This window comes from Thamnophis elegans, chromosome 1, assembly GCF_009769535.1.
Source record: "Thamnophis elegans isolate rThaEle1 chromosome 1, rThaEle1.pri, whole genome shotgun sequence".
NCBI classification, from domain to species: Eukaryota; Metazoa; Chordata; class Lepidosauria; order Squamata; family Colubridae; genus Thamnophis; species Thamnophis elegans.
In genome coordinates this window covers 73,504,771-73,525,358 of record NC_045541.1, presented here as the reverse complement: position 1 = coordinate 73,525,358, position 20,588 = coordinate 73,504,771, and the positions used below count along the sequence as shown (strand labels likewise).

The 20,588-nt window shown below is 46.6% G+C and overlaps 1 protein-coding gene across 1 annotated transcript in view; it reads left to right on the top strand.

The window, feature by feature from the left end:
• Positions 1–20,588, top strand: part of LOC116505409 (NACHT, LRR and PYD domains-containing protein 3-like) — a 69,168-nt gene that overhangs the window by 48,301 nt on the left and 279 nt on the right. The window contains exons 7-8 of the mRNA XM_032212633.1: positions 14,675–14,845; positions 18,799–18,967. Of these exons, the coding sequence (XP_032068524.1) occupies positions 14,675–14,845; positions 18,799–18,967 (340 nt within the window). The remainder of the gene's footprint in view (positions 1–14,674; positions 14,846–18,798; positions 18,968–20,588) is intronic.

Sequence of the window (20,588 nt, the reverse complement as noted above, 5' to 3'; positions counted from 1 at the left end):
CTGAAGTCTACAAAAGGACCCTTATATAGGTCTTTGTGGATTCAAGATGTGTAACATGTAGATCAGCTAATCTATTTGAGCAATAGGCAAATTGCAAGAGGCCTAGCAGCAAATACGTAATGGTTTACAGATGTGCCAACACTAACTTTTCAAAGGTTTTCATAACTACAGATGTCAGAGCAACAATCTATAGTTATTCAGCTCCCCGATGGAGAGTTTCTTGGGCACCAAGATGATAGTAGAGTGTTTGAAGCAAGAAGGGACGTAACACATCTCCATTGATCTATTAAACATCTAGGTGGAAGATGAGGCTAGTTGATCAGCACAGATTTTCAAGCAAGAAGGAGTTTGGGTCTGTCTAGGCCGCGTGCTTTTCTAGACTTTTGTCTGTGAAATAGACATTGCACCTCTTTTTAAAGGATGACTAGAGGTGGGGGCCCAGAGGGATGGAATGAGGCATAGGATGATTTGGCTGTTGTTGGTGTATCTGAGATGGAGAGATAGCAATAATTGACAGTGGTCTTTTCTTAAATCAACAGTAGAATACATTTAGATCATCTGCCAGTTGTCAATTGCCTTCAGCCAGTGGTGGGATTCAATGGGCATGGGTGGCTTTTGTTGTGACTGAGTGGGCATGGCCAACCTGACATCATTCACATTGAGGGGCGCCCAAAGTCCCCTTCTAAGTGTTATTCTGTTATTCTGACACCTTTCCCAGGCACTCAAATTTTGCCATCCTCAGTTTTCCTGCCTGAGTAGGGGGTTGGACTAGAAGACCTCAGAGGTCAATTTCAACTCTGTTATTCCAGTATTCCTGAGAAATACACACACTGTTAGGGTTTCAAATAGCATCCAAAAATAAATCAGAGTCCAAGACAAAGGATTCCTCAAAGTTCCAATTTATTAAGAGGGTTGGCACATCTGGGAAAACCCAAATCTGAAAGCTTCCAGGTTTTCCCACTCAGTTGAAAGTTCAAGATCCTGTCCACATACCTACAAGTCTATCACATGGTCCAATCTTTCACTACCATACTGGCAGCTTCTACCCATCCAGTTCTGGCCAGGTGCAGAGGCAAAAGATCACCTTGACTTTCATAAAGAATGTTATTATGGCTAAATATCACCCAACTCCGTATAATTCCCCCTCCCATTTTCCCACAATGGAAAATGCATAGTAGAATAATAGAAAGTGTGGTAGGCCTGAAGTCCCAAAAAGAAAAGATGGCCTGGAGGCTTAGTGCGCATGCATGCGTGCGTGCGCACACACACACAATTTAAGCAATTTCCCTTGTTTTGGAGACTCTAGAATCAGAAGCAGGGGTGGGTTTCAAATTTTTTACTACCTATTCTGTGGGCATGGCCTATTTTGTATGCATGGCTTGGCGGTCATGTAGCTAGATGGGTGTGGCCAACTTGATGTCACTCACCAGGAGATGTCATGGATTGGGTAAAATGTGGTGAAGCTCACTTAACAACAGTCTTGCTTAGTGACCAAAATTTTGGGCTCAATTAGCAATAGCAATAGCAATAGCAGTTAGACTTATATACCGCTTCATAGGGCTTTCAGCCATCTCTAAGCGGTTTATAGAGTCAGCATATTGCCCCCAACAATCCGGGTCCTCATTTTACCCACCTCGGAAGGATGGAAGGCTGAGTCAACCCTGAGCCGGTGAGATTTGAACAGTCAAACTGCAGAACTGCAGTCAGCTGAAGTAGCCTGCAGTGCTGCATTTAACCTCTGCGCTACCTCGGCTCTAAATTGTAGTCATAAGTCAAAGACTATCTCTGCCTTCCTCTTCATGGCAGCCTTGTCCTAGTAAACCTCTTCTCCTTTCTGGCAATTTTAGGATGGGGGATTCATTTTAGGATGATAACCACAGTTTGCATGTTGAAGGTTCCTAAAGGAATGCTGGGAAACTCTGTATTTTAAATAACATTTCAGGAAGGGATGCATAATAGCCCTTCTCTGCATCAGGTTAGAGACCTGGCACTGTTTGCGAAGCAACTGATCAAAGCTGACAGGGGGAAGCAACTAATATATGAAAATAAGAGCAAACTCCACTCCCTTCTAATACCGATGATGTTACCTAGTTTAGTAATGAAACAGCTACAAGAAAACTATCAAGCTCAGAGAGCAACAAGAACTCCACAGTTCAACCCTGAGCTACAAATATTCTCTTCTATTGAAAAACACTTTTTTATTATAGGGACTCAGAGCCTTCCTTATATGAGATGGTTCTCAGTGGATTTCATTATAAATTTTCATATGATTTCTATAAATAAGGAATGTAGAATTATAATGGCTGAATATTTGATCCTTCATACATCAAAAAATACAAAGCTAAGAGATAAACAAATAAAAAACAGATTTGAAAAAAGAAAAGGCTCAGGAAAGAAAAAGAGTGAAAGTGTAAGAAAGAAAGAGGAAAACTGAAAAAGAATGACTTCCAAGTTTCTTTGGTACAAATATAAGTAATATATCAAACTCTTGCTCTAAGATTAACATTTGTCTACATTATTTCCATAATCCCATATCTAATCATCAAAGGACAGATCAACTTTAAATTTCAGTTTCTCACAAAAAGTCCAGTAATGGTTCACATCACTTTAATTACTATTTGTTAGGGAAACCATAACTGATATATTTAACTGCACCAAAATAAAACAGGAATGGAAAATCCTAAACTCTAGTGTAGACTCATGCTTCTCAATTTGGCAATTGTAAGGTGTATGGACTTCCCAGAATTCCCAGAATTCCCCAGGCAGCATGAAGTTCACCCATCTTAAACTTGCCAAGACTGAGAAAAGCTGATCCACAGATAAGGATTTTTCCATTCCTTTTTACTGGCTCCTACTTACTTATGAACAATCATAATGCAAAATCCCCACTTCCACACCAGTCCAAAGCAACCACCATTTCCTCACTAACCTGCTTTCCAGCTCCATTCTCCTGCATGCAGGCAGCAAAAGACCATGTGACTACCATTTTTTAAAAAAAAAAATCAGTGGGGGGAAGAGAGAGATGGCAAAGTTGGAAGGTCTGAATGATTTTTTTTAAGTGGTAGTCACATGGTCTTCTTTTCTAACCGAGCTAGAAAGAATGTTAGTGAGGGAATGGTGATTGATGCAGGAGTTTGCAGGAAGCTCTCCAAGCTAAAAAACAGGGGAGAGCAGCCTCCCAGCTGATCAAATTAAAAGGACGTTGACTCTCAACTACAGAGAAAGCAGGAACTTTCCCATTTTCCCAAAGTTGCTTAAGCTGCGAACAATTGGGGAAATGTTATTTCTCCGTTCCTATTTTTAATTCCTTCTTCCTTTTTTTCTTTTTTTGCCTTGGATATTTTTCAGCGTTTTTCAGACAGTGGCTGGCTCCTCAGCTTTTCAGAATAGCTTTTCTCTCCATTTTCTCCAGAAAAAGCCTTTCCTCAAGCTGTTGTTTTTGCTGGCAAACTGTTGGAGGAGGCCTTTGCACCCAAAAATGGAGCTCCAGATTGGTAAGCTCTGTTTTCATGTGCAAAGGCCTCCTCCAGCATTTTGCTACCAAAAACAGAGCTCCGAAGCTCCATTTTTGGCAGCAAGGTTTTGGAGCAGGTCTTTGCACATGAAATCAGAGCTCTGGAGGGGTGTGTGCCTCCCTCTGGACCTTCTTTCTCATCAGGAAAGGCCTCCTCAAGTTTGTCCCTTACATGCTACATTCGGCCAAAAAGGACTTTTTACAATGGCTTGTCGAAGTGCTTGGAAGCAGATTTCACTACCTAAAAGCATCCCATTACTTCCAAACTCTTTGTGAGCCAAGTCTGGAAGCTTCTGAGTGTTGTGATCTCATGTGGCAGAGAGGTTGGAGAGGAGACAGCTTGTGAGATCTTTGCAAGGTAAGTGACCTGGTGCAGCAAATGGGGGAAACAGACAATTACGTGCAGCATGAGGTATCTCAGTAGGTTAGGGAGGCCTTGGGTGGTCTTAAACTAAGGTGACCAGATTTTAACATTGGTAAAGCGGGACACCATTGACTGGGGAGGGGGTTTTCTTCATTAAAAATTTGGTCTATATGAAAGCGCTTTAATCAGTGGGTTGCGTGCTGGGAGGAATCTCTCCTCTCCTAATAGGGATGAGGTCATTTTGTAGAATCTGAGCTGCTCCCAGCTGTTGCCGAATATCTCGGGTCTCATCTTCATGGCGCAGATAGCGGAATAAATCTTTCACACTCTCTATACAGTCTGGTTCTTTATGGTAGGTGTCCCCTTCTAAGAATCCAAGGGCACTGCAAGTTGCTAGGAGTTCACAATTCATCATGTACAAGTCCATAAATATCAGACTAAGAAAAAGAACGGAGCCAGGCCCTCCATTTTTGCTTTCACTGCAGTGGGAGAAGCAGCTGGATCCTAACGTCTTACCATCCTTCACCGCAGTTCCCGCCTCCTAAACTTGAAATGGTGCTAAAAATGCTCGGTAGCTCTTTTAAAGGGTCGATGCCGACAAAGGAACTCGATCCTTTGCTCATTGCTGAGACAAGCCTATCGAAATAAATCCCGTTCCTTGCCCGGGAAGATCGTTTAAGGCAAGGGTGTCCAAACCTGGGAACTTTTAAGACTTGTGGACTTCAAAGCTTCAACTTCAACGGCACGGAAAGAAAGAAAGCGCTATAATCAGTGGGGTGCATGCTGGGAGGAATCTCTCCTGTCCTCCTGCCACGCACCCCACTGACTAAAGCACTTTATTTCGTCCGCCTGAGCTCTGCTGTGTGCGAAAGAAAGCGCTTTAATCAGTGGAGTGCGTGCTTGGAGGAATCTCTCCTCTCCTCCTGGCATGCACCCCACTGACTAAAGCACTTTCTTTTGCCTACTTGAGCTCTGCTGTGGGCGAAAGAAAGTGCTTTAATCAGTGGGATGCATGCTAGGAGGAATCTCTCCTGTCCTGGCACACACCCCACTGACTAAAGCACTTCCTTTTGCCCGCCTGAGCTCTGCGGGCGAAAGAAAGCGCTTTAATCAGTGGGGTGTATGCTGGGAGGAATCTCTCCTCTCCTCCTGGCACGCACCCCAATGACTAAGCACTTCCTTTCGCCTGCCTGAGCTCTGCTGCGGGCGAAAGAAAGTGCTTTAATTAGTGGGGTGCCAGGGGAGAGGACTGCGTCGTGCATTCAGGACTTTTTAAAAACGCCGCGGGATGCGGGACAAATTGTGAAAAATTGGGACTGTCCCGCCGAAAGCGTGACGTCTGGTTACTTACCTTAAACAGGTGTCCTGTTACATTACTAGGCCCCCATTGTTGCAGAAAATGATAGGCTTAGACTTCTCAGGATACAGGAAAAGTTTATTTGGCAACCAGGTGCAGAAAGCTAACATGTAGCTAGCATTGGAATTCTGACAACCTTCATTATTGAAGCACTTGTTCTTATACAGTTTCCGAAGAGAAGGTGTGGGAGGAGTAACCAATGGGTATTAACCCAGCCCTCTTGCCTAGGAGACTGAGGTAATTTTTTGAGGCCACAACCTATGGTCCTCCTCTGACAGCAACAAAGGATTACCTTTAGAGATCTTGTATTTGTCTCACCACTCCTCTGCTGTGCTCCGCGCCGCTGATTCAAGCCCCGTGCTTGCCGACCGGTCACGTAAGAGGGGTGGAAGCCTCAGAACTGCAGGGGTGATAAGAGCGGCCGTGCGGCCTCCGGAAGAGCCAAAGAGGACCTGCGAGACCTGAGGATCCATCGCAGATTGTTCCTGCGCTCCACAGCTGCGAGCCCGGACTGCAATCGGCAGTCGCCATCTTGCCATCGCCATTTTGGAGCACGTGGGTGAGCGTGTGATCGGCGTTCTCCTACAGACGCCGAAAGCGCTCACAGGCACCAGGAAGCCGAAAGAGGCTTCCTTTAAGATCTATCCCGCCAGTGATCCGGGGGTACTCCAAGGCAGTGCCTGCTGGCAGCTTAGGCCGCAGTCCAGCGGCAGAAGAGCAAGGAGGCAGATCCAAACCCCAGTAGTTCGAATCCGAAGCTACTGCTGGCTGCAGAAGGAGGTGGTGGGGAGCATCGTAACTGTGAGTAATGGCGGAGGTGACCAGGAGCAGGGAGGCCAGGTCCAAACCCCCAGGGGGTGCAGACCCGGACGAGGGGACCTCCAGGGGCATTTCCCCAGTTCCCAGGGGGAGATCCCCATTGAGGAGGCACAAGGCCAGGGTCCCCAAGAAGGCAGCACCCAGGAAGTAGGCCAGAACGACCAGGGCCTTGGCCAGGGAGTTCAGAGTGACCATCAGCCCTTCCCCCTCCAGATCACGATCCCCCCCGCAGGCCTCCAGCCCGGGTTGAGGCCTGGGCAGTATCTCCAGCCTCACCAAGGGGCTCCCATAGAGGGCACAGCTCCCTCTCGCCCCCCCTTTTGCCTGTTCCCCCAGCGGAGTTGAGAGCAAACCCCTTTGGGCACAGGGCTACTAGTCCAGCCAGGCCTCCTTTGGCTCCTCTATCCCCTGATCCCAGGGAATATCCCCAGCCTCCAGAGCTCCAGCCTGCCCTGCCTGATCTCACCAACAGCTTCCAGGACATGCTGGCTAGGGCTTTGGCCCAGGTAATGGCCTCTAGTTTAAACCAGCAGCCTCAGAGCTCCAGGAGCAGGGCCCCACAGGAGCCTCCCAGGGGGCATCAGGAACGCCCCAGCACTTCAGCTGCCAGGGAAGCCAGGTCTCCCTCTCCATCCACAGCTAGCGAGGCTTCCGACCTGGAGGAGGGAGAATTGAAGGAGGTGGGGTTTTCAGTGGATGAAGATCCCCAGGCAGAGGATGAGTCCACCGTAGCGGGCCTCTTTCCCCCTTCCTTATTCAGTTCCTTGCTTCGCAAGGCATCGGCCACAGCAGATCTGGATCCCCCACCGGATCCTAAGCCTGTAGCTGAGGCATCTGGCACTAGTAAGAGTAAAAAGAAGAAGGGGCCCTTCCATAGACCCCCGTGGCCAAGGAGGAGATTCCCATGCCAGAAATGTTCATGGAGGTGCTCAAGTCCCAGTGGGTAAAGCCAGGGTCATTCCCCACTCCAGGGGGAATGAGAGAAAATTTTATAATCTTAACCAGGCTTTTGCCCAAGCTCTCCAGGTACCTGAAGTGGACAATCCGGTGGCTACCCTAGCATCAGCATCAGCGGTTATCGCAGGAGACACTGCCAATTGCCTCAAGGCAGAGGACAAGAAGGCAGACATTGTCCTGCGCAGACATTCCAGGCTATCACCTGGGCCATCAGGGTGGCCGCCTCGGCCTCTTTCTTCAACAGGTCCACGATACTGTGGTTGGAGCAGCTGAGGGACAGGACTCCGGCCTCAGAGGTTCGCCTGCTGCAGAACATATCCAAGATACTAGCAGCAACACAGTTCTCAGCGGACGCCACTCTGGACGCGGTGAAGTATGCGTCCCGGGCTATGTCTTCCTCGGTTGCTTCTAGGCACCTGCTCTGGTTACGCCATTGGCAGGCAGAGTCCTGGATGAAGTGGTACCTAACAGGGGCAGATTACATCGGGGAGAAGCTGCTTGGGACGGCGCTGGATCCAATCCTCGTGGAGGATAAGAACAAGCAGAAGGTCTTCCAGATGACAACCAGATGCTTGGACTTCTGCCATGCATCATACCCCAGGAGAACCCCGTACAGACCACCCGACGTGGAGAACCAGAACCAGAGGTACCAGAACCCCAGGTTCCACAGGCAGGGGGATAGACAATTCCAGAGGGACAGGTTCAGGGGCCAACCGCAGGGCAAGCGAGGAGGAGGCGGTCGCCCCTTCCGCAGGTTCAAGTGATCTGACCCCGGATCACCCCATCGGCAGTCGCCTCTCCCTGTTTGCAGATGCCTGGGAACGTGTCACCTCGGATGAGTGGGTATTCCAGACTGTAAGGCTCGGGCTACACCTGGAGTTTCGCTCTCTTCCCCCCAGTAGGTTCTGCACCTTCGCTTCCTCCACAGACCCTACCAAGCGGGCCCTTAAGGCCAAGGCCATTAAACATCTACTAGATATCAGAGCCATTGAAAGAGTCCCAGAAGGGGAGAAGGGCTCAGGCTTCTACTCGAACCTCTTCCTAGTCTCCAAGAGTTCAGGGGGATGGAGAGCAATCCTGGATCTTAAACTTCTTAATTCCAGGATGGTATACTGCAAATTAAGATGGCCTCCCTAAAATCCATCCTGGAGGGCATCCGCCCGGGCAATTTCCTAGCCTCTATTGACCTCACAGAGGCATACCTACACATCAGAATCGCCCCAGAGCACCACAAATTTCTTAGGTTTTCCCACAAGGGCAACCTCTTCCAATACAGGGCCCTCCCCTTTGGCCTGGCCTCAGCCCCCAGGACATTCACCAAGGTGCTAGCGGCAGCCGCAGCCCATCTGTGCTCCCTCCCAATCCGTTTGTTCTGCTATTTAGATGACATCCTCATCCTAGCTAGGTCTCCAGACTCTGCTAAGCAGGACTTGGGGACCACCATCGACACCCTCAGGGCCCTGGGTTTCTCCATCAACCTGGAGAAGAGCCACCTGGTGCCATCCACCAGGCTCCTGCACCTAGGGTCCATCATAGATTCTGTGGCTGGGGAGGTCTTCCTGTCCCAAGATCGCAAGGACAGCATTGTTAAAATGATCCATGAGGTTCGCAAGTTACGCTCTGTCCCTGTAGTTCTTCTTTCCAGGCTCCTGGGGAAATTCATCTCGTGCATAGGGATCGTGCCGTGGGCTTGACTACATGCCAGGGAGCTCCAGTGGTCCCTACTCCCTTACCAGAGAGCTGGGACGAGCGACGCCAGCTTCAGGATCCGAGTGTCACCCCAGGTGCTGCTATCCTTCCGATGGTGGCTGTCACCAGCCTTGAACAGGGATGCCTCTTCAGAGAGCCGGCAAGAAAGATTCTCACCACAGACGCAAGTCTCTTCGGCTGGGGGCCCCACCTGGAGAACCAAATCGCCCAGGGCCGCTGGACTCCAACAGACCAACGCAACAACATCAACTGGTTGGAGCTCAGAGCCATCCATCTGGCCCTCCGTCACTTCAAGAACATGGTGACCGGGCATCACATCCTAGTCCTGACGTACAATGTAGCGGCCAAGGCCCACGTGAACAGACAGGGTGGCACCCATTCAAGGCTCTTCGCGACAAAGCCCTGCGACTGGGGAACTGGGCAGAGAGACACCTACAATCCATCAGAGCGGAGCACATCTCCAGAACAGAAAACCATCAGGCAGACTGGCTCAGCAGGAAGACGATCGACAATGGGGAGTGGCAACTGCATCCCTCGATCTTCCGACAGATCTGTGAGAGGTTCGGACATCCGACGGTGGACCTCTTCGTGACCCACAGAACGCCCAGCTGCCGGAATTCATATCGAGGTTCCCGACCAGGGGACACGGACGCCCTTTGATGCAGATGGCCACCAGGGTCTTCTCTACGCCTTCCTCCCCTTCCCCTCATTCCCGGGGTCCTGAGGAGGGTGGTGTCGGAGGGAGCGGAGGTAATAATGGTGGCTCCCTTCTGGCCTCGCCGCCCCTGGCTGGCAGACCTCGTGGATCTGTCCACTGCCCCTCACTGGAGGATCCCAGCGGGGGAGGTGTCCCTGCTCCAGGGGTCTCTGGACCATCCGGATCCGGACTGGCTTCATCTGACCGTCTGGCGATTGAACGGGAACAATTAAGGGAGGCCCAATATTCCGAGAGTGTCATCAGGACAGTAGAGGCATCCAGGAGGCAGTCCACCACCCGCATCTACAATGCTTCCTGGGTGGCCTTTGCAGACTGGTGCTGAGCTAAAGGTCTCCGCCCAGCTTCGGCCTCTGTTCCACAGGTCCTGGACTTCCTCCAGGAAGGTCACAAGAAGGGTCTGGCCACCAGTACCCTTAGGCGACAGGTCTCCGCCCTCTCTACGGTCCTGGGGGGGTGAACGCTCCCCCCTTGTCCCAGCATCCGGTACTAAAGCGCTTCTTCAAGGGGGTGGCGAATCTGAAACCCTCAGTGGTCCATCGATTCCCCACTTGGGACTTTCCCACGGTCCTCCAGGCCCTGACAGAAGCACCGTTTGAACCTTTGAGGGAGGTTTTCCCTTCAGCTTCTGACCCTCGTATTCCTGGTCACCATCACCTCGGCCAGGAGAGTGTCTGAGATCAACACTCTTTCCAGCAGGGCTGATCTCTGCACCTTTCTAGATAACCGGGTCATCCTCAGACTTGACCCCACTTTCATGCCCAAGGTCAACTCCCTGTTTCACAGGGCTCTAGAAGTAGTTCTGCCGGATTTCTGTCCCCATCCCTCCGGGGAGAGGGAGAAATCCTGGCACAAGCTGGATGTCAGGAGAGCCTTGTGCATATACCTGAAGCGCACGGCCCCCCTTTAGGCGTTCGGAGGCCCTCCGTGTCCTACCAACCATCCTCCCAGGGAGCTAAGGTCTCTCCGGCCACCATCAGCAGATGGATTAGAGCGGCCATCTCTCAGGCCTACGGGGCACGGGGACTCCAGGTCCCAAAAGGCATCACAGCGCACTCACCAGAAGTGCGGCCACTTCAGCAGCTTGGTCCACCCAGGCACCCATAGAGGAGATATGCCGAGCTGCCGCCTGGGCTTCTCCTTCTCCCTTTATTAAGCATTACAGGCTTGACGCCTACGCCTCTGCGGAGGCTGCTTTCGGCAGGAGGGTACTACAGGGAGTCCTGGACTCTTCAGGGGGCTCAGGCCCATCTAATCCCTCCCAGGACATCTAGCTTTGGTATGTCCCATTGGTTACTCCTCCCACACCTTCTCTTCGGAAACTGGCAGTTGGACTTACCTGAACTGCATGTTTAGAAGAAAGATGTGGGAGGAGTCACTTCCCCCCAGTGTAGGGTGCCCCATGCCTAGGGGGCCTGAGTGAGTCCAGGGTCAGCTATAGCAGTTAGGAAGGATATGTGTTGGCTGTTCTTGTTTGTCCTTCCTTTCAGATTCTGCTACAATCCATAGGTCACTTCCCCATTAATCTGGGGAAGTCAGAGGAGGACCGTAGGTGTGGCCTCAAAAGATTACCTCAGTCTCCTAGGCAAGAGGGCTGGGTTAATACCCATTGGTTACTCCTCCCCACCTTTCTTCTAAATATGCAGCTCAGGTAAGTCCAACTGCCATTCTCAAAAGCAGCGCAACATGGAAATACTTAACTCATTCTTATTGGTTATTTTGGGGGAAAACGCCTTATAAGTAGATGGGGGGTCTTACTTCTCCTTTTGTTCTTGGGACGCAGGTATGGACTACGTGCCTTTATGTGAACTTTAATTGAACCTTGTGGTTTGGACTTTTGACATAGGGATGTTGGCTGGAACATCTTGTGGTTAGAGGCTGATGACATTTCCCTGTCCCTTTAAGCAAGCTTCTAACGGTCCCTTTTATGCCACGTCTTCATTCTTATATTTAATTCATATTTTATTCTACTTTACTATAGCCTCCCCACCCTGAGATGCCTCAGGTGCATTTAACGCGTTTGAGCATCAGTAATTGTTTTGCATTCTTTGATAAATATTTGGTAATCCCTCCTGTCCTCCTTTATGTATGCTCAGTGAAATAAAGTTGTCTTCGGTTAATACTTTCCCACCTGCAAACTGGAGTTTATTTTCAGAACAACTTCACATAAGCTATCTGACACACACACACACACACACACACAACACACACACACACACACTTGTAGAGCTAGAATAGTGGACATTTTGCTGGAAATAGAATATTGAATTTATCTTCAACAATTATATTAAGAGAGATTTGGTGTAAGATGTTTTGCCACTAGCAGTATATTATTCCAATCATGACTGTCAATATCAATAACATTTTTCCACTGAAATGCTGAAAATGCAATAAAAAGATTCACTCCCTCTTCCATATGTGCTGGCAATATTTTCATGCTCAAGAATACTGGTAAGAATGTAAGAGAATTAGGTTTATTGAAAAAAATATTATTAATTGTATTGAATATACATTGTACAATGAAAGTGAGGTATTTAGTTATACTAGATGAAAAATCTGTGATTGTAAATGTAATTGAGAATATGGATGCAAAAACACTTGTAACCAAACGACATGCAGTATGTAATGGATGAGATCATTTTTTCAATATTTTTTTTTAATGTTTAAAAATAAAAAAATAGATTGAAAAAAAAAGAATACTGGTAACTAATCCATTGTAGTCTGGAACAAAATTTGAAAGTTGCCAATCTGTTGTGACTCAGCAGCAGTGGCTGTGAGTGCATCGGGATGCAGGAATAATGAGCAGCTGTCTGCAGATAAAAGATGGATGGTACCACACCTTAGTTGCAGAAGTCAACGTTCGTTCATGGTTCGTCGTTCATCGGCCGTGGTTTGTTGTTCGTGAGAGGCACTTGGATAAGTGATTTGCTTCTGTAACCCTGATTCAAAGAGGCACTTGGATAAGTGATTTGCTTTCTTTCTGTAAACCTGGTTTTGCTGTAAGAGCTCTTTGTTTTTGCTTTTGCTGAGTACCTTTTTGCCAGAGACTTTATCTACGTTTAATTTTGGGCTCGCAGCCAGCTTGAGCCAGGACTGATAAAGATATTTACTTTGAAGTTCTGTCTGACTGTCATCTGTGAACGAGCGAAGAGGGGGGGGTTCAGAACAGATTGACTTCTGCCTGGACAAACCTCCATTTAATTAATTATGGAACAATTACAGGCTGAAAATAGGCAACTGGCCCATCAGATAGCGATATTGTGATCACACTGTCTAAAGCACTTTCTTTCTTTTGCCCTTCTGAGCTCTGACAGGCAGGTGAAAGAAAGTGCCAGCCCACCAGCTCGCTTTCTTTTGCTCGCCTCTATGTCCGCTGCGGATATAAAGGCGGGCAAAAGAAAGCAAGCTGGCATGTGGGCGCTTTCTTTCTTTTGCCCAGAGGTGACAGTCTGCCTGAGCTGCCCGCCTCTGGGCAAAAGAAACAAAGTGACAACCTGCCAGCTGGCTTTTTTTGCCCACCTCTATGTCTGCCGCGGATATAAAGGCGGGCAAAAGAAAGCGAGCTGGTGGGCTGGCACTTTCTTTCACCTGCCTGTCAGAGCTCAGGAGGGCGAAAGAAAGACAGTGCTTTAGACAGTGTGATGTAGGGCAAGAAGACTGCCTCACCAGCCATAAACCTCACCACACGTCACTGCATTATAAGTACCCACTGGGCAAAACAAAGAAACACCCGCCCGTCAGCCCACCTGAGCTGCCCACCTCTGGGCAAAAGAAAGAAAGTGCCCACCCACCAGCTCGCTTTCTTTTGCCCACCTCTATGTCCGCTGCGGACATAGAGGCGGGCAAAAGAAAGCGAGCTGGCGGAATGTCACTTTCTTTCTTTTGCCCAGAGGCAGGCAGCTCAGGCGGGCTGCTGCCTCTGGGCAAAAGAAAGAAAGCGACAGCCCACCAGCTCGCCTGAACTGCCCGCCAGCTTTCTTTCTCTGTGTCCACGGCAGCCCGCCAGCAGAGGCGGGCAAAAGACCGCCTCTGCTGGCGGGCTGCCGTGGACACAGAGAAAGAAAGCTGGCGGGATGCCCTCCCTGCCTCCCTGACTCCTACCCCCTTCACTCTCAAACAAACTGTCTCAAATTGAGAGGGAGTTTGTTTGACTAAAGAAACAAACACACGCACACACACACACACACACACCACACACACATACAAATTACTTACAATTACTTACAAATTACATTAATTTTGAATTCCTCCCCCTCCCTCCAACCCACATACTTTTTCCAACTGTTTCACAGAGGATTTCAACTCTGCTCTTGCCTGCCATCATGAAAATGTAAAAATGTAAAGGAAAAAGGCAAGAGCTGCTGAGGTCAGGCTGGGCTAGCTGCAGCCAGAGTCCCCAATGGATGACTCTGCTTAACTGTTTAAAAACGCCTCTAAAAAAGCGCCCTCTACAGGAGGAGGCAAGAGAATCATGTGCCTCATCTACATAAGGAATTTTTCGGCTTTTAACCCTTGCTTAAACTCTGCTTGAGTGATCATAAAGTCAGACTAAATGAGGCACATGGTTCTCCTGCCTCCTCCTGTAGAGGGCACTTTTTTAGAGGCTTTTTAAACAGTTAAGCAGTAAGCAGAGTCATCCACTGTGACTCTGGCAGCAACTAACTCAGCCTTTTCCTTTTACCTTTTTTTTTTCCTTTTCATGATGACAGTGGTGAGGCTCTGACTCCCCTGACTGCATGTCACTGTTATAATGTAGTGTCTATATCTAACCATAGGGACATGGTGGATCAGTGGCTAAGATGTTGAGTGTTGATCAGAAAGGTCGGCGTTCGGTGGTTCAATCCCTAGCACTGCATAATAGAATAAACTCCTGTTACTTGTCCCAGCATCTGCCAACCTAGCAGTTCGAAAGCATGTAAAAATGCAAGTAGATGGGAAGGTAACAGTGTTCTGTGTGCCTTCTGCATTTATCCATACCGCCATATGACCACGGAGACATCTTCAGACAGCGCTGGCTCTTCAGCTTTGAAACAGAGATGAGCACCGCCCCCTAGAGTCGGAAACGACTAGCACATATGTGTGAGGGAACCTTTCCCTTTCCCTATATCTAACCATATGATTTGTTGATTACATGACTGTACTTATTGCTTTTGTTTTGTTTTTAATTATTATTGTCTATTTTTACATGTGATACTACTAATTCTTCTAATTCTTCTGAGTAATTTGCTGATCTTTCAGTTTGGAAGAATGCTCCCTCAAAGAGTCCTGCGGCAGGCATCTTGCTGAAGTCTTCAAGAACAATCATAGATTGAAAGTGTTATATTTGTGGCCTGATGTCATAGATGCCAGAACAACAAAATTGCTGTGTGAGGGGCTCCAGGATCCACACTGCAAAATAGAAATACTAGAGTGAGTGATCAGTATTACTTTTAAGTTTGGTATGTTTTACTTTCTCTTGAATTCTGGAAAAGTATCCATGGAAAGTTTTAGATCGGGTAATGGAGAGGCACACAAAGGCTTCAGCACAACACAGCTCTTTATTGCAAGTAAGGTAAACATCGGCTGAGGAAGGGTTGGACAGCAGCCCCTTTTAAAGGGATTGTCAGAGCCTTTGACCAGTGGGATTAAACCTCTGTTCCCGCCAGAACAGAGGACCTTGGTGGAAACCACTGTCAGGGTGGGGGGGATATCTGAAAGAAAGATAATTGCAATTGTGATATTTAACCATATTATCTTCTGTTCCTTCTGTTTTCTAAGATAAAATTCTGTCCTGTGATTATAATCAAAATGGTATGGTGATAGTTGGTTTTGGGGGATGTGAGATATTTTCTTAGCTTTTAACTGCTGAGAATCTGATAGAGGGACTACATTTGAGGGAAGAGGTCAGTTCCTATAGATGAGCTCAGAAGTTTATAAATGTTCATTAAGCAATTTGCAGATATGTCAGCAATTTTACTGATTAAAAAATCTGCAGCTGTGCTTGCAGATTTATAGGTCTATAAATGGTCATTTTTGGGGAATTCTCATATAGCTTAATTTTTTTACACTCTGAAAAGATTTATCTGAAATTTACAGCAATCTTTCTGTTATTTGGCTGGATTATGTCATTTTGCTATCGTTTCTTGACTTTCTTTTCAATTGTTTAATAGCTTCCTTAATACAGTAAAATTATCTGAAAATTTCTTCTGCTTAGGATTTGGGGAATCGCTTTAATATAAATATTAACACGCAAGGTAATTGCAAATTAATTAAAGATCATACAGATAGTCCATGAATTACAAATATAATGAACCTGCTAATTACATTTGTTAACCAGAGGATTTGTAGGAGTGAATCATATAACTTGACTGCGATCAGTGATGTGTGGTGAGGTTTATGGCTGGTGAGGCAGTCCTCTCCCCCGGCACCCCACTGATTTAAAGCACTTTCTTTCACCCGCAGCAGAGCTCAGGTGGGCAAAAGAAAGCGCATTAGTCAGTGGGGTGCCGGGGGACAGGAGAGAATGCCTGAGCATTCTCTCCTCTCCCACCGGCACCCCACTGATTTAAAGCACTTTCTTTCACCCGCAGCAGAGCTCAGGTGGCAAAAGAAAGCGCATTAGTCAGGTGGGGTGCCGGGGGACAGGAGAGAATGCCTGAGCATTCTCTCCTCTCCACCGGCACCCCACTGATTAAAGCACTTTCTTTCACCTGCAGCAGAGCTTTCAAGAGCTTTCAAGAGGCAAAAGCGCCCTGCTACCCTGGCACTATTCCAACATAAAGGTGTCCCGCCTCTATGGTGGACATAGCGCCGGGGCAGCAGGGCGGCTTTTGCCCGCTTTCAAGAGGCAAAAGCCGCCCTGCCGCCCGGCACTGTGTCCGCCTTAGAGGCGGGACAAAAGCCCTGCCGCTGGTCCGACATAGAGGCGTTCCACCTCTATGGCGGACACAGCGCCGGGGCATCCAAAAGCCCTGCTGCTATGTCCAAAAGCCCTGCCGCTAAGTCCAAATGCCCTGCCGCTATGTCCAAATGCCCTGCTGCTATGTCCGACATAAAAAAAAGTGCCAGCCCGCGCGCTAGCAGAGGCGGGTAAAACACACACACAGACAAATTACTTACAATAATACAATTACTTACAAATTACATTAATTTTGAATTCCTCCCCCTCCCTCCGACCCACATACCTTTTCCAGCTGTTTCACAGAGGATTTCAACTCTGCTCTTGTCTGCAGTGATGCAATGTAAAAAGGTAAAAGGAAAAAGGCAAGAGCTGCTGAGGTCAGGCTGGGTTATCTGCTGCCAGAGTCCCCAATGAATGACTCTGCTTATCTGTTTTAAAAAGCCTCTAAAAAAACTCCCTCTACAGGAGGAGGCAAGAGAACCACATGCCTGATCTACATAAGGAATTTTTCAGCTTTTAATCGTTTTTGTGCACCAATAGAGCGCTGGTTAAAAAGGATTGAGGAGGCTTTGCAGATGAGAAAGAAGGCCAATAGGGACATTCACATCCCTCCAAAGCTCTATTTGTACCAGCAAATGCTTTTTGCAACAGGTTGCTGAAGCCTGCATGAAACCCTCTAGGCTTTGGCAGCCCATTGCAAAAAGCCTTTGCTGGTGCAAACAGAGCTTCAGAGTGATGTGCCCGCCCCTCCCAAGTTCCGCTCAGGAAGATTTTTGCAAAGATTTTGTCCCCTTTCTTTTCTCAGGACTTCCGGCTGACACAGAGAAGTGGGGTAGTGATAGTGAGAGTTTTGTAGACAGAACAGAATAACCCTTTGGTGAGTCAGAGATATTCCAACAGCTTGCTGGCCAGAGGGGGAGGAGAGGAGAGATGTAACCAGGTACACTCAGGTCTGCCATTCCAGCAGGAAACTAGTTCAAATGTGATTGGTTGAGCCATCTGACTGCTCCCTATAAAAGGGCAACCTGTCAGATAAGCAAGTTGCTGGGTTGTACATAGTTGTCCAAATAAAGAGCTGTTTGTTGCTGATCGTCGAGTCCTGTCTCTTCCATTCGTCCTATCTAACATAAATCTAGCTTTCTTTTTCAACAACTATGTGAGAGGCTTAACCCTGTGGGAGAAATTAGGGATGAACTTCCTGTAAAACTTTGCAAAGTCCAGTATTAAACATCTTTCAGGTTGGTGGGGGAAGAATTCCAGGATGAAATATGTTGCACCTTAGTTGGATCCATCTGAAGACCATTGGTTGAAATTCTGTAGTCCAAGTAGTCTACTTGCTGGGGTCAAAGGTGCACATCTCAACCTTGGCAAACAGTTTGTTCTCTCAAAGTCTTTGAAACACCTCTCTAACATGCTGCCTATGAGCCTCTGCATCCTCAGGGTAAATCAAGATGTCATTTGAATAAAGTATTGTAGGAAGTTCTGTCACTCAGGACCCCATAATAAATGCACATTAAGCGACAGATGTTCTCATCTTGTCTGTTTCTCCTCCCACGTCTGAGAGAACCACTCTGGGAACATAAAAGAATGGTTGCATCATTGGTGTAGGTGGAAGATGGGAGTTTTGAACTTATTGCTGGACAAATTGGAGTACCGTTGCTTCTGAGTCCACATTTTTGCTTCCATCTCCTCTCGGTGTTGGAATAAAGTTTCTGCATCTGCTGGAGAGATGTACTGTAGAGCCCTCTATGATCCCACAACCATGTTCAAAGATGCCTCCTTTCCATGAGCGATGAGTCTGGTGAGATTAAAAATGGAATTGGCAATAACAAGATTCTAAGACATTGGACAACTTTTTGTAAGTGTTGCCAAGTACCCAGATGACAATCACATGACTAAGGAGGTGCTTCAATGGCCATAACTGAAGGCGTGAGTCATAAGTCTGTTCATTTAGCATAATCATAACATTCAACAAACAGAAGACAGAATGACTACCCCTGTAATTGTGTAGTTGGTGGTGCTGAATAAATCAAATAGACATTTTCAAATACACACATTTATTTACTGTTTCTCAGTGGGCATCATCACCTATATTGTGCTAGATTTATTATTGTTTCTTTCCTACCTAAATATTTAACTGAACAACAAAGAGGTGTGCCAATATAAGATAGTATTTTTACTTTTCTCTTTACGAACGATACAATATTCCACCTAAAGAATTTCATTTTAGAAAATATAATCTGTGAATAATAGTTCAATCAAAATTGTAATAAGTGAATATGTGAATTTCTTACACAAACTACAATATGTAAACATTTATTACTTTCAGTTTGATGAACAGAAATATTCCAAATTGAGTAATATTTTGAAAATATCCAAGGAAAAGCAGTTCAGTTACCATAAATACATTCCCTTGAATTCCTATAAAAATACAATCCATAATTATTTTTCAAGAAATAATTGTGATTATTTTGGACTGCAGCCTTGATGGAGAGATTCTGACTGAATCTTGCAGCAGGTATGTTACAGAAGTACTCAGCCAAAACCAGAGATTGAGAAAATTAGACTTGGCGATGGAGAACCCAGATGACAAAGCAGTGGAACTATTGTGTGATGGGCTCAACATCCCAATGCACAATAGAGACATTAACGTAAGTGACTATTTACTTTCAGTTTGATCTGCATCAGTGTCTTTTGGCTGTTAATATTTTAGAAATATATCTAGAGAGTCAATTCAGTTGCCATAAGCATTCCTATTCTCTTCAGTTCCTAAAATACATTGCATACTTGATATTCAAGAATAATTGTAATTTTTCATATTTGTTTTGGTGGGGTTGGAACAGGGGACAGGTGGTAGGCAGAGGCTTAGGGGAAACTCTCTGAATGTCCTAGAGTGGCCCAACCAGAGTCCTGACTTGAACCCTAATGAGCGTCTCTGGAAGTGGCTGTCCTCTGGCGGTCGTCACCCAACCTGAGTGAGCATGAGAGGATTTGTAAGGAAGAATGACAGAAAATCCCCCAATCCAGGTGTGCTAAACTTGTTGCATGAAACCCAAAATGCCTTGAGGCTGCAATTGCTGCCAGAGATGCTCCAACAAAGTACTGAATGAAGAGACTGGATACTTATGCCAATGGGATATTTCAGTTTTTTTCTTTTTAATAAATTTACAGATATTTCTAAAAAAAAGACTCTTTGTCTTATGAAGTATTGAGTGTAGATTAATGAGAAATAAATGAATTTCAACAACTATAGAATCAGGCTGCAGCATAACAAAATTGACCAAAGTGAAGGGAGTCTGAGTAATTTCTGAGTGGGTCTAGGACCTTCAGGCTTCCACCCTTGGCCATGCCTCCTTTGCCTCCAGCCACCCACCTCAGCCCATTCACAGCAAGCTTTCTTTTTCTGCTGGCCCTTTCCTGGTGATTCTCCCTGAGATTAATTTCAGGCACAGGGATCAGAACAGCTCTGGAAATTAGATAAAATTTCTTGTGGTTGATTCAATAATTCCAAGAATCTCACCTAACTGCCAAGCTTCCCTTGGGAGTGCCTGATATAGCCTAGAAGTGTTAGACATTGAAAATAGACATTTTCAAATAGACACATTTATTCACTGTTTCTCAGTGGATCATCACACATATTGTGCTAGATTTATTATTGTTTCTTTCCTACCTAAATATTTAACTAAGCAACAAACAGTTGTGTCAATATAAGATAGTATTTTTATCTTTCTCTTTACCCACGATAGGATGTTCCACCTAAAGAATTTCATTTTAGAAATATACCGTATACTCTGCCTTATAAGGCCCCTGGGTGTATAAGACAACCCGCTACTTTCAGATGCCCGCGAGACAGCTGAAGGCCTCTGCACTGCCAGGCTTTTGTAGTTTGAGCTCAGCGTCTTCCTCCTCCAGACTTAGCCATCCAAGTGCTCATCCATCCACATGCCCCGGTGAGGAGCACCTAGGTTATAAATTGAAAGGCTGGTGTCTGTCCTGGTGCAGTGCGTTTTTTTTTGCTTGGCGGCGTTCCTTTTTCTTTGTTTTGGTTTTTTGCTTTATCCAGCTTATAAGACCACCGATTTCTTAAATAATTTTTGGGGTTAAAGAGTCATCTTATATGCCAGAAAATACAGTAATCTGTGAATAATGTTTCAATCAAAATTGTAATAAGTGAATATCTTACAAAACTACAATAAAAATATCCAAGGAAAAGCAGTTCAGATGCCATAAATACATTTTCTTGAATTCCTATAAAAAACAATCCATAATTAT